The following is a 12,790-nucleotide window of genomic DNA, read 5'->3' as shown; positions in this document are numbered from 1 at the left end:
GAAGAAGAAAATTAAGAAAAAAATCCTGCAAAGAAACTTGTTTTTTTCTGCTCCAGGGACAATTTGCTGTTGCACTTATGCGTCTCTTTTGAAGCACCAGTCTTTCCTATGGAGCTTTGGTAATGAACAATTTAGCTACTTTTAGATTAATGTTTGTCTGATAGCAGGGGTTTTTTTCCCTCTCTTTTGGAATAACTTCTGAAGTTTGAGAAAGGCTAGTTTTTACCATTGCTGAAAAAGTCCTGATTAACGGATCCAAAAGGATTCTGACTTGCAATAGTCTGCAAAATAGACTGCTTTGTGGTTTTAAATATATTCTCTAAAGTCAGTGGGGACTTATATTCAAATATGAAAGGAAAAGTCATCATTGTGTTTCTGTGGGTATGAAAATTAATTAGCATTTTGTAACGACTCTCCAGTATCTCCAACTTAATTATCTTGACCTACCTTTGAACTTCACTTGCAACCTCTTACTTCCAAAATGCAGTCGGCCTGTGGGAATAGGATTGGATGCTTGAAATTAATTCCTCAAACTACAAAACAGATAAGGCAAAAAGACACCAGAGTGCTTTCCTAGAGTCTGGGATGGAAACTAAAGGACAGAAGAATATAACAGGTGATTTATCTGCAATGCCAGGATTAAACCCTCAAACAGTTTGTTAGAAAACTAATGGTTGTGTTTTATTGTAAGCTGTTATAGGTCTGTATGTTGGAATAGATGCTGTGTGAGATTTTAAAATGCACAGAAACACAATTATCTGAGTAAAAGAAGTGTTCCTTGCAAAGATGGATTGCACATTTAGGATTCTCTCGAGTCACTGCAGCAACAACATCAATCTGCAAAACAGCAGAGTTGTTTTCTGGTTGTAGCAATTCTTTATTGTTTCTGTCTCTGTTCTCATTTTTCTTATGAGACTACAGAAAAAGCTTTTTAAGACAAGTGCAAGTTTCTAGTTTTAAAAGGAATCTTTTTTCAACAATTAGTGCTTATGGGAAAGCAATCTAGGAAAAAAACAATATAATTTTCCCCTTTACTCCCTTCCCCCATGGCTCTTCCTTTAAATATGATGGAACCCTAATCTGTGTTCTTTAGAGTAGAGGTAATGAAATTACAGAAAGGATGTGAAAAGTATCTGTGAAGGTAAGCTAATACTTTCCATTGTGTAAGCCACAGATATACTGCCTGAAGACACATAATATGAGAAAGTTAAAGGAAAGAAATCAATGAGGAAAGATTTTATTTTTCATTTTGGTTTTAGAGATCCATTTGGCAAAGAGTTACTTAAGAAGTATGCTTAGGTTCATTTAATTAATTCTTAATTCATCTGTATTTTCAAGACCTCTGACATGCCAAATAAATAACTCATCTTATGCAACTGCAATATGCTTATTGGGTCAGTGAGGTCCTGCCCCAGCCTTTCTAAAGCACAAAGTCCTGGGCTTGATACTCACTGCTGATAGGGATATTTGCATCTGTCTGCTCCTAGTTTGTTACTCAATGCTGCCTCTAAGATGTCAGTTTACTACTGTTACCATGACACTTCTCATCAGGTTTGTTCCAAAGAAAGCTATACAGCATTTTAGAAATGAAAAATAAATTTTGAACATGTTTTGATGTCCATTCTGATGTTTGGCATTCTCAATTATTAAAGATATAACACACCATTTTTTGGTGTGCTTTTAGGAAGAAAGTGGGCCTTCTCATATATTTCAGCCCAAACGAATCTCACTTTGGCTTATTTATAAACTGGCAGTTTGAAACAACAGAACCAATTGTTCCTCCCTGTGTGTGCGTATCCCACAAACAGGTATGTGTGTATAACCACAGGCAAATCCCACAAACAGGTAAATGTGTATTCCACAAGTATTTCCAGGCATTTAAGTGAGATACTTTAACCTGAGCAGTACCCACAGATGCACACCTGCTGTACCTACACATCATTCACGAGACATGAGTGATCACTACATATCCTTTTACAGTGAGGTTCTCTCAGCCATCTGCCTGGGTCTGGGGTGTTATTTTTCATTCGCATGCTCTAGAGAGATGTGACCCTTTTGCTTTTTGAGACTGCTATCTATTTTTTTTTTTTTATTTCAGGAATCCCTCTTTTCTATTCTATTTAATTTGGATTTATCTGGCTTGGTTTTGTCTTCATCTGAACTGTGAGCTCATTAATCTCCTATACTTTTAAATCTGTAGGCCTGTTCCCAATTGTGGATTCCTTCAGTCATCCAACCTTGCAGGAGAATTTGTATTTAGTATTGACTATTTTAATGAACTGTCATTTGAGCCTAAGGCTCTGTGGTCCCTACTTCATAAAAACAGTCTTGGTCCTGGTCATTACTTTTTTAGTCACCACAGTTATGCTAAAAATGCATTCCATAGATGCTTTTGTTCTATGTGTGAATTATCAAGAAAGAATTCAAGTAAACTGAAAAATAACATTTTCTGGTCATTTGTCTCTCAAATATAGCTGGTTTTTGAAATTTCATTTAAAATAATAGGATGGTTTATGAATATCTGTTAGGTAATTAAATTTACAGGGGAAGAAAAAGAAATTAAATGGAGATATGATTGGACTTCTGAGCTTTCACACTACTGCTTCTTTAAAGGCCAAACAAAATGCTGCATGCATATTAAAAATAGTGAACCTGATATGCCAGCACCACAGCTGTATATATTTATGGATCAGTATGTTAATTAGTGTCTTGGCTTCAGAAAAGATCTGTAACACAGCTTTAATGAGATGCTGCTCACAGCCCAAGTGATATTTGTGTTCTGTTCATGTTCAACTGAATTGAATTGATTTTCCAAGTTTTATTGATACAGCTACCAATTAGTGTTGGAGTTTTGTATAGCTCTTAGAAAGATGATGGGTTTTTACTGTAAAAACATTTGGTTTGGATTTCATAGTGATAAAGCAGGTTTTCTTACGCTTGCTTGTGTGTTTATGGGCTCAGAATATTGTCTTACTCTAAGGTGCTAGTAGTGATTTCAGGATCATCTCCTGTGGAGATTACATTTCATTTAAATCTCTGGAATTTTTAGTCAGTCCAACCTCAGGCTGGACATTGACATGTATCAGTGAAACTAAAAGGCCAGAAATGGTACTATGCAGCAGCAATGACTGCTGAAACTTCCTGCTAAAGCATACAAATACAAGTTTTTTGATGCATTTTTGGGGAAAAAAAAGAAAGAAAAATTGTCTTTAAAGAGCCAACCATGCAATTAAATATTCATTATCAGGGAGTCTGCAGGTTTTTTCATCTTTCAAATACCAGTCTATGTATGTCTTTCACAGGAGAATCCCTTCAAGGAAAGGATTGTGGAGTCATTCTCAGAAGATGGAGAGGGGAGCCTGAGCTTCAATGACTTTGTGGATATGTTCTCCGTGCTCAGTGAAATGGCTCCCCGTGAACTTAAAGCAATCTATGCCTTTAAGATTTATGGTACTGTGTGGAGGGGCTCTGGTGTGCTTTCTGTGTTTGGAGTAAATGAGTGGTACACTCGGTGATCTTTGGTTCTTCTATTGTTTAGATTTTAACACAGATAACTTCATTTGTAAAGCAGACTTGGAAAAAACCCTCAATAAGCTGACCCGGGAAGAGCTGACAGCAGAGGAAATCACTCTGGTTTGTGAGAAGGTGATAGAAGAAGCTGACATGGATGGTGATGGGAAATTAGGATTTGCAGATTTTGAAAACATGATTTCCAAGGCACCAGACTTTCTCAGGTATTATTTTAAGAAAAAGAGAGTCTCTTGCATACTTGCAGGTATTGTTTTAGGATATCACTTTGCAGTCTAATACAAGAAGTGCCAGACCTAAGTATTTTACTAGAGAACTGACTAGGGGATGACTTCTTACCTAACTCAGTTTACTTTTCTAGGGCATATTCCAGTTCTCTCCTAACTTAAGACTAAGAGCTCAATGACTTTCAATTATCACCTTTCTGGCTCCTCCACCTGTCTTGCTGCAGTTCAGGAAACTACTTTGATCCATTATGAGCTCAAATTCAGCCTATAGCAAGGATTAAGTCTATGGCAAGGATCCGAGCTGTCTGCATAGGAATGTGTGTAAATATTGTATACACGTTACAAATATACATGGAAAGACGTTGATCTCTTTGCTGTGAAATGTTTTTTGAAGAACTGTAAAGTGTCCTGCAGAACACAGAATAGTATTTCTTTCACAAATGAAACTTCTGATGAAAGAGGTTAAAAGCGATTCAACAATAAAGCAGAAGCACGTGATTCCAGTGAACCTTGAGAAACATCACCTTCTGGAGAGGAGACACTCAATGTGAATGTCTTTTATACATTTCTGGTATTCCTTGACTAATCAAGTGTATCAACAGAAATCCCTTTAGAACAAGATATGTATCATCATTATGGTGAATCTCAGCTCAGTAGGTATTCTAATATTTTGTTTACAGATATTTCCAGCTAAGAAAACATCTTCTTTATACTCCTATCCATGTAGGAGCTGCTGGGATCAGGTAGAGTTTCCTTTAATCAATCAAAAGGCTGTGCTGCTCCTACAAATCTGGTAGAGAACAGTGATCAAATGTGAACAAATGAAGGCAGATCTGAAGATTCAGTAGAAGCTGCAGTTTCAGAAGTTTCCTGTGCCATGACTGACTTTACTGCTGTGTTGTAGAGGCTTGCAAACTGCTAACTGAGAATTCCAAGCTGAGAATGCTGTGCAGTCCAGTCATTTTCTGAGAAAGTTGCAGAGAAGAATGTTTGGCAGTGTAGCCATTGGAATGACTGTCACAATTATTTTTCTTTTCCAGTTAGGTGATGTTTTGGGAAGATGAGGAAATGAGTGAAAATTACTGAGTGCTGGGTATTCAGCAGGGCAAGATGATGAGTAAAAAGTGGGATGAAGTAAGATGTGTATTATAGATTAGGTAAGAGAAATTGGAGAGTACCAATAAAATCAAAGGATGAGGGTACCAAGCATTTAAAGACTGAGCGTCCAGTTGCTCAGTTTAAACACATGTACTTGGATCCGTGTCTGTGACAAGATTTCTCCTTCAGGTTTAAGATGGCAATGTGCATATTTAAGGTAGATGTTTGGCGTCCCTGACTTCCAGAGGAATCATAACTTGCCCCTCCTTTCAGGTTCAGGAGTTTAGCTGGGTCATGGGATTAATCTCTGAAGTCCTCCTGGTGATATAAAGAAGGGTCTCCTTCCACCTTCAAACCAAAACACTGGTTTAGAGCCTCGGACCAGGCAGTTTTTATATAAGAGCAGCTTCTGTGGGGATAACAGTACAAAGAAAACCATTTCTTAGCTGGAAATATATGTAAAGAAAATATTAGAATCCTCTGAAGAATCTGATGGTTCAGATCTTATGATTCAGCAACATGTGTCTTTGAAGCTGTATTGGAAAATGAGAGTGTAATGGAAAAAAGCCTCCAAGTTGAGAATGTGTAGGTTCTCTAGTTTGGTTTCTGTTTTAATTTGAGTTAACAGCTGCAGGAAAAGAAAGTGATAGGGTCATAAGACTACTTTTATCCAAATCGATTTACATGGAAGATTTGATACCTCTGCTTTACTGTGGTTTACTGTTCACTTTGTCTGTAAAGGTATTTTATTTTTTTAGGGCATTGTTCTATTTTTCCTGTATGCACTGCATCACAGACTGACATACCTATTAATGCTGAACTTCCTGTTCTGAAGAACTTATTCTAATTTTTAAAATACTGTGTAAATATTGCATTCCAAATATAGATTTGACTTTTGGAATGGGATTCATTGAAGTTTAATGCCACAATAGGTTCACCAAAGTCTGACTGGGATTGAACCTAAACAAGCACTCTCTGGCAGGAGCCAGTGCCTGCCAGCATGTAACAGACTTTGTGACATGGGACAAGAATGCAATTCTTGTAGCTGATCTCTCACCACAAAAATCCCAATTCTTTGTGCTGTAACAGTCTTGGACACATTACCTATTCATTTACTGAAACAATGCTTTCTTACATCTTTGTGAATTAATCTCCAGCTCTGTTCCTAGCCTCTCATTTTCTTCTGAGTTTTCAGCTGTAATGGTTGTCTTAAATGATAGCCTTGGGCTGTGTGCTGCCAAAGGGCAGGCAGGGCTGTGCAGCTTCGCTGGGTAATCTACTACAGAGCATGCAAAGCACAGGAAACGTCTGAATAGCAGATCACCAACCCGATATGCCAGTGGAAAACTGAACTAACTTCTTACTATTGCAAAAAGATAAAAAACATGCTTTCACCTAAAATAAATTGGCTATTCGAAATCTTAAGCAGACGTGGAAGAAATACCAACCCATCAATGTCCAAAGGCAGTAACAATTTCATTTGATTTTGCTTATCTCCACTTTTTGTGCCCAGTTGAATGCATTCCAGAATTTAAATTCAAGGAAACCCAAGAGTCTAATGATTTACACTTCCAGCTGCTCAGCAACTGTGAAAATGGAATGCCTAGGAACCAAAGCAATAGCCACATTGAAAATGATTTCCAGTGAGCAATTGCAGATGCTGGGTAGCTGCAGTTTGCAGGGATTTTGCTGTGATGCCATGGGCAGTCAATACTTCTGAACATCTGATCCCAGAATACCATCCTGGCATGTCGTACGAGAGCCTTCTGAAAATGCTGAATAACTTGCAAGGCCTCAGATGGTTTTTATCTGTAGTAAAGAATTTCTTATTCTGTTCTTTTCCTTTTGTCCCCACCAAAGCCACCTCTTCATACCATGAAAGCAGGAAATGTAGGAATCCAGGCAGTTAAGTTTTATCCCTGGCTCTGCCATTGCTTGAGCAGGTGATCTTGTATGAAGCCATAGAACACTTTTTTTCCTCTCTGCTCTCTTATGTGGGACCAGTGTTCACCTGACTTGTGACAAACATTGAGACCTTTCATCCAGCTGCAAATGATCATCAGCAGCAGCATGAGATTTGAAGTTACTGAGGAGGAATATCTTCTTTACTCTGTGGAAAACCTTTAAAGGCCAGATTCTTATAGCAATATGCACTCAGGTTTTGAAGCACATGCTGGGGTTTTTTAAAGCTGTCACATTATCATGCCTACTTAACATACACCGCAGGCATTAACTTTGGCACCATGATCCAGGCTTTGACCTGCTATGAGCTGAAGTTCATCCACTCTAGGTTGACTTATTTTCCTTATCTCATCAGTCCTTTCTCAAACCTTTACTTCATGACCCTTTGTAGGTTTAATCTCCTACAGACAGCCTTTGCCAGCTTTGTGTTGCTGTCACACAAATTAAGATGCAGTAAAGTCTGTTGCTTGATTTGCACTGCTGTCGTTGAGGAATTTTTTCCAGACTAGAAGAAAACACTGTTAATCATTAACCAGGGAGCATCTATGCAGTTGGCTGTTATCCCAGAAGCTGAACTAAGCTGTAAATGATAAGGACAGTTACTAGTTCAGAAAATTGGATCCCAGTAGTTTTATTTCACTCAAAATTGTTATCATTAAGAAGCTGCTTGTAGTTTAATGGAAGCATTGGCAGATTGAGCTGGCACTAGCTAAGTGTTCTGTTCTACAAGACTGGTTACGTTTTCCACAGGAAATTGTTTTATAAATCATCCTGGAAGTTTCAGCTTATTTGAATGCCTGAGGGTGAAGCCTGCTGTAACGATAGGTAATGGGGTTTGAGAGGAATATGGCATTAGTAATACCTGGGAGCTGCCAGAACCAGACAGGGAAACAACACATTAAACACTGGAAATGCAGTATTTCTGAAACTGTTGTGGGCCTTTGCCCAGCCACTAGTTGATGTTGTGACCCCAATCATACCAAATGCTGAAGTAAAGGAAGCTCCCTTATAGGGAATGTGTATCTCATAAGACTGTCCCAACATGCAGATTAATTAGTTCTTAAGGCTCTAATATTAGAGCTAGTGACTAATTGGCAAGAGGTGCTTAGCAAAGATACAGTGGAGGAAATAATTTTTGTCAGTATTTTTTCAGAGTATTTCAGGTGCTTCTTAGTAAAAAGCTGAATCTTCAAAGGCCAAAATGACACTCTGATAAAAATAGAACTTTTTTTTCTAATAAATTGATTTCCAGTTAGGTGAATTTGTGTGGATTTTTTGGGGTAATCATGCCTCAAATGTTTTCACATACAATGTGATGGATTTTTAGCTCCTAGATATTACCCGCATGGGAGTTAAATTTTTAACAACTTGGATTTATATTGTCTCTAGACATTTCTTGAATTGTGAACAAAATATTTATAATTCTTTTGTTTAAAAAACCTTAGTGCCAGTAAACTATTTGCATCACTATCTGCTTTGTCTCACAGTGTTGAGGCTGGTGTGCCAGGCTGCTATACAGCATATCTTTTACTGTCATCCAGATTGAATAAGCTCCTAGAGACAAAGTTCCTGGGACCATGGTGAATATGAAATTTTATCTCCTCCAAATACATGCCACAAGCTTCCTTTAGTGAATTTCCGATTCAAATCTAATAGCTGTAATTAAATTAGAGTATTCTTTTGGTAAAACAAAATCCAAAGAGTGTGCATCCAGAAAGTCTACAGCCTCTCAAATGTTCCAAAAAGGTTTTCCTTCAGTGTAGGCAACAAACTTAGAGAATCTACATACAAAAATACATAATAATCTCTTCTCATTTCAGTCAGTCAAGAAAAACAGTTGGTAGTGTGATGACATTTAAGAGATTGCTGCCTATAGACAGTGGGGTTTCAGCATACCCTCTTTAAATTGTCTCTCCTTGTCCTGCTGAGATGCTCGGGAGCTCTTCTGAAGCCTGGTGGCAGTTGTAAGCCATGCTGCTTGCTTGTATGAAAGAGCAAATAGAGGGTAACAACCAGAATCTCCTGGCCCAACAAGAAAAACAACTTCACCTGCCTAATTTGTCTTGGTTAGGACCCAAATACTGTGCCATAGCAAAAGTACCATTGGGAAACACTTAGCTCTGCTCTGATGCCTTAGGTTTTAGCTGTTATATTTTTTGGATTCTGGAGTACTTTAATGTGTAGTGCTGAGCTTCATATTAGGGATGGTGAGCTCTCTTCACAGAGCAGGGAGACAAAACAATTCCTTTCCTAGCTTGGGACCAAGAACAACCAATCCAAATTTCAAGCCCAAGAGCACAAACAACGTGGACTGAAGAGAGAAAAACAAGCAGGATGGGACTTCATAACCTAAAGCTGTAGCTGGACAATTAACTCCAATATGCAAATGGACCAGAACTTACAAAAGTGAGACTTCATGACCAGTTGTCCATTTTGGTTCATCTTGGGCGCAGCCCTGGCTGGGCTTTTGTACTGCCCAAGGTGGATCCATGGAGGTCTTTTAATAAATCCCTGCTTTATTCTTTAGCTCCATCTGGCCTCTGGCCTAGGCCTGCTGCAGTGCTGGATTTCTTCAGCCTGACTGGCTCCCAACACCGTTGGCGAGAGCGGGCTGCCCCCGCAGAGCTGTTCAATCCGGGCTGCAGCTGTAGGGCACAGCTGCTCTACTGCATGGGAGCACTGCTCCAGGGCAGGGACAAGGAACAGGGAGAGGTCTCCTGTATGTTTTCCAAAGGCGTTTATTCCCAGGAGTGTCAGGAACAGAAAGACACTGAACAAGGCACACACCAGTTTATATATGGGGAGGCCTTAGGGGCGGGTACAATCTTTAACCAGTTGGGAGAAACCTGGGGAGGAGCACAAGGCAGAGATACAACGTTTAAACCAAGAGGGGATTACAGGGGAGGAGAACAACTTAAACAAACCAATGGGGCCTCGAAGGATACAAAATTGACAGGGAAGTTTCTAGAGAAAGGGCAGGCATGGGAAGGGATTGACATTCAATGGGAAGAGGAACATGGAACAAAAGGGCGGATCTTTAGGGATATGGACAACTGAGGCAAAACCAACAACACAGTGGGGAAAGGAACGATCCATTGGTAATAAAATATGCTATAACAATACAAAATAGGGGAGGTTATAAAACTGACTACTAGGACCAGATTGCAATCAAAAACAAACACCACAACATAGGTCAGCCTTCACAAGGCATCAGCTCTACAGCCAATAAATTGGGTAATTTAGACTTGATTTAATCCCATATTGAGCCTGGGCCCTGAGCTAACATTTTCAGAAGATAGAATTTTCTCCCATGAGATTTAAATCTTCTCAAAGCACAAAAGAAGAAAGTTTGTTTGTTTTTTTTTTTCACACAGCACCTTCTTTTTTGTACTTAAAGGAAAATTTTTTTGCATAGTGAGAAATGTGTTTATATGTCTTAATCTTTTTCTTTCTTTTGCAGTACTTTCCACATAAGAATCTGAATATGTTTTTGCCAGTCCATCCTTTCTGAATCTCAGGCGCTCCAGGGACTTTTGTCCTCTAATGAGGGCTTCTTAGAACTCAGCAGAAAGTACTGAAAGAATTCTGGTCCACAAAGAGACAGAAGCATCATGTGATCTACAGGATATTTGGAACAGACACATTTTTATCTTCTCTGCTGGCCAAGCACTCTGGCGAAGATGGTTGGTTGTTGGATCGTGGTACTTCTTTTTTTTTCCTCCCTTTTTTTAAACAGTCAGAATCAGAATATTATTGAAGGTATTTCCACAGAGTTTTTATATTTATGAATATTTAATACTGCTCTTAAAATTAAAAAAAAAAAAAAAAAAAAACCAAAAAAAAACCAAACAAAAACTGAGAGATTAGCTTTGGTGTGTTTTCCAAGAGTATTTGAAAGGAAGCATGGGCCTTAAATAATGAGATGCCTCTATCACTGTGTTGTACAGCTGGGATCTTGCATGGAAAATACCTGAGGTGAAAGAATTGCAGCCAAGATCAAGCTCCCAGTGTTGAAGACAGCCACAGCCCAGGTTTGCCTTTCAGCCACTAAAATGGCAACTGCTGGGTTTGGTGCTTACCTTCAACCAGTATTTTATGGATTGCTGTGTCCTTATAAAACTTGAAATATTTGCCTTTTGTATATGATAACTGTGTACGTGATTCATTTCTTCCCAAGATAAATGTTAAAACTGTGTCCTTATTCTCAAAGGGGCTCCTGCATTTTACTCATTCTATGGGCTGATAATGTTCTTGAATGGAGGAACATGGTCATCTGTAACTCATGAAGAAATTGAAGAAGCACAGAACTACTATTAAGGACAGGAAAAGATATTTTCTTTCGGAACAAGCTATGCAATCTCTCCCATAAAATGCATGAATGCAGTTCTTTTTCTTTCCTCTCCAGCTGGAAATCAGCTAGATCTTTTTGTTGGTGTTTTTTGTTATTGTTTTGGGTTTTTTAATTTATTTTTACTTCCAGTATTGTTTAGGTACTGGGACCTGAAGACAATCATATGTGTATTAATTACTGTTCTAACAGTCAATAGAAGGGCTCTGTCACTTACATGGCTTCTGTATCAAGGTCATCTCAATTAAAACTTTTGAAGCATTCTGTTGTGCTTTGAGAATTTTTAGGCTGACCACATACTAATTTCCTTTCTGATCATTATTCCAATTACTATAAAGTTAAATCTTTCAAAGGATGAAATGTGTTACATAGAAAACTGTTAAAGTAGAGAACCTGACCTGTCTATCATTTCTGTAGGGATGGTGATGCCTGTCTACCTCAGAAACTTCTGTGTGGTGAGCTTGCAGGGTAGCTTGCTGTTCAGGTTTACACACTATGAATGAAGAAGAAATATTTCTCTAGCAGTATGTGAAATGAAACATTTATGTTTAATATGTTTTAATGAAACATTAAAAGTTTCAATGGAAATTTTGGATATTCAAGGTACACAGGACAGACTTGTCTAAGATTGTACAGTGAAAATGACAGTAATAACATTTATTTGTAATACATATCTTAGAGCTATCATGTTCATTAATGTTTATGGCATTTTAATGCTTCCTCCTACTGATTTCTGTTTAAATAAAGAAATTAAACTTGAATTCCCTTACCCAAGTTAAAATTAGAAACAGAAATCAATCCTCATATTCAGTTCTGATTGGGTAAAAAGAGATTCAAGCCTGTTTTTCATTTTGAGCAGATTAAGTTAGATGTATCGGCTGGTTCAAAATATTTGCAAGACATTGGCATTAAGAGAGATTATATTAAAATTACTTCCTATTAATTGAAGTATCAGCCTAATTTTTTAAAAATTTATTTCAAGACAGACATTTAATCTTGGAAGTCTTGTGAGGTGTGTAGGAAGATATGATTAGGATGTATTGTAAAATACCAGGTTGCAAGATTTGGGATCAGATTATCCAGACAAAAAGGATCTGGTGCTGATGACATAGGTCAGTTCCTTTTGGCATCAACATTCTTCTGTGTGTTATGATTGTTATTAGCTAAAATTCCTGTTTTCCTGACACTGTGTGTCGTTCTTGGGTTATATCATACTCCCCTCTTAAGGAACGAGTGGCCTTGGAAGTGCTCAGTGTGTTGTTTCCCTGAGTTCCTGACTGACCTAAATGTCACAAAATCCTTAGGAGACATGTGAGCTTGCAGCCAGCTTGTTTGACCTTGGAGTCATCCACCTGAGCTGAGAAACAAAGAGAAAAAGAAATTAGGAGCATATTGTGGAGAAATATTCCTGTTCACAGAGACGTGTTCTTGCAAAATACTGCAGATACAAATGTGTGCAGCTGTCCTAACTGCCTTTGCTTTTTTTACTTATGTTCATGTCCTGTAACAAAAACGGGAGCAACATTGTGTGTCCCTGGCATTTGAGAGAGATCTGTGCACTCAGTCCTTCAGCACTGCCTAGTGGTGGGTGAGTATTTCCAGCACCTGATGGCAAAGGTGAGGGATA

The 12,790-nt window shown here is 38.3% G+C and overlaps 1 protein-coding gene across 5 annotated transcripts in view; it reads left to right on the top strand.

Moving 5' to 3' along the window:
• Window positions 1–11,745, top strand: part of CIB2 (calcium and integrin binding family member 2) — a 41,886-nt gene extending 30,141 nt beyond the window's left edge. For all 5 annotated transcript variants that reach the window (XM_053954431.1, XM_053954429.1, XM_053954428.1 and 2 more), the window contains 3 exons: window positions 3,303–3,450; window positions 3,539–3,734; window positions 10,276–11,745. In XM_053954431.1, the coding sequence (XP_053810406.1) occupies window positions 3,303–3,450; window positions 3,539–3,734; window positions 10,276–10,297 (366 nt within the window). In that variant the 3' untranslated portion in view covers window positions 10,298–11,745. The remainder of the gene's footprint in view (window positions 1–3,302; window positions 3,451–3,538; window positions 3,735–10,275) is intronic.
• Window positions 11,746–12,790: the final 1,045 nt, after the last annotated feature.

This window comes from Vidua chalybeata, chromosome 13, assembly GCF_026979565.1.
Source record: "Vidua chalybeata isolate OUT-0048 chromosome 13, bVidCha1 merged haplotype, whole genome shotgun sequence".
Taxonomy (NCBI): Eukaryota; Metazoa; Chordata; class Aves; order Passeriformes; family Viduidae; genus Vidua; species Vidua chalybeata.
Note: the sequence above shows the minus strand (reverse complement) of the source record. Positions and strands in the feature narration are given on the sequence as shown.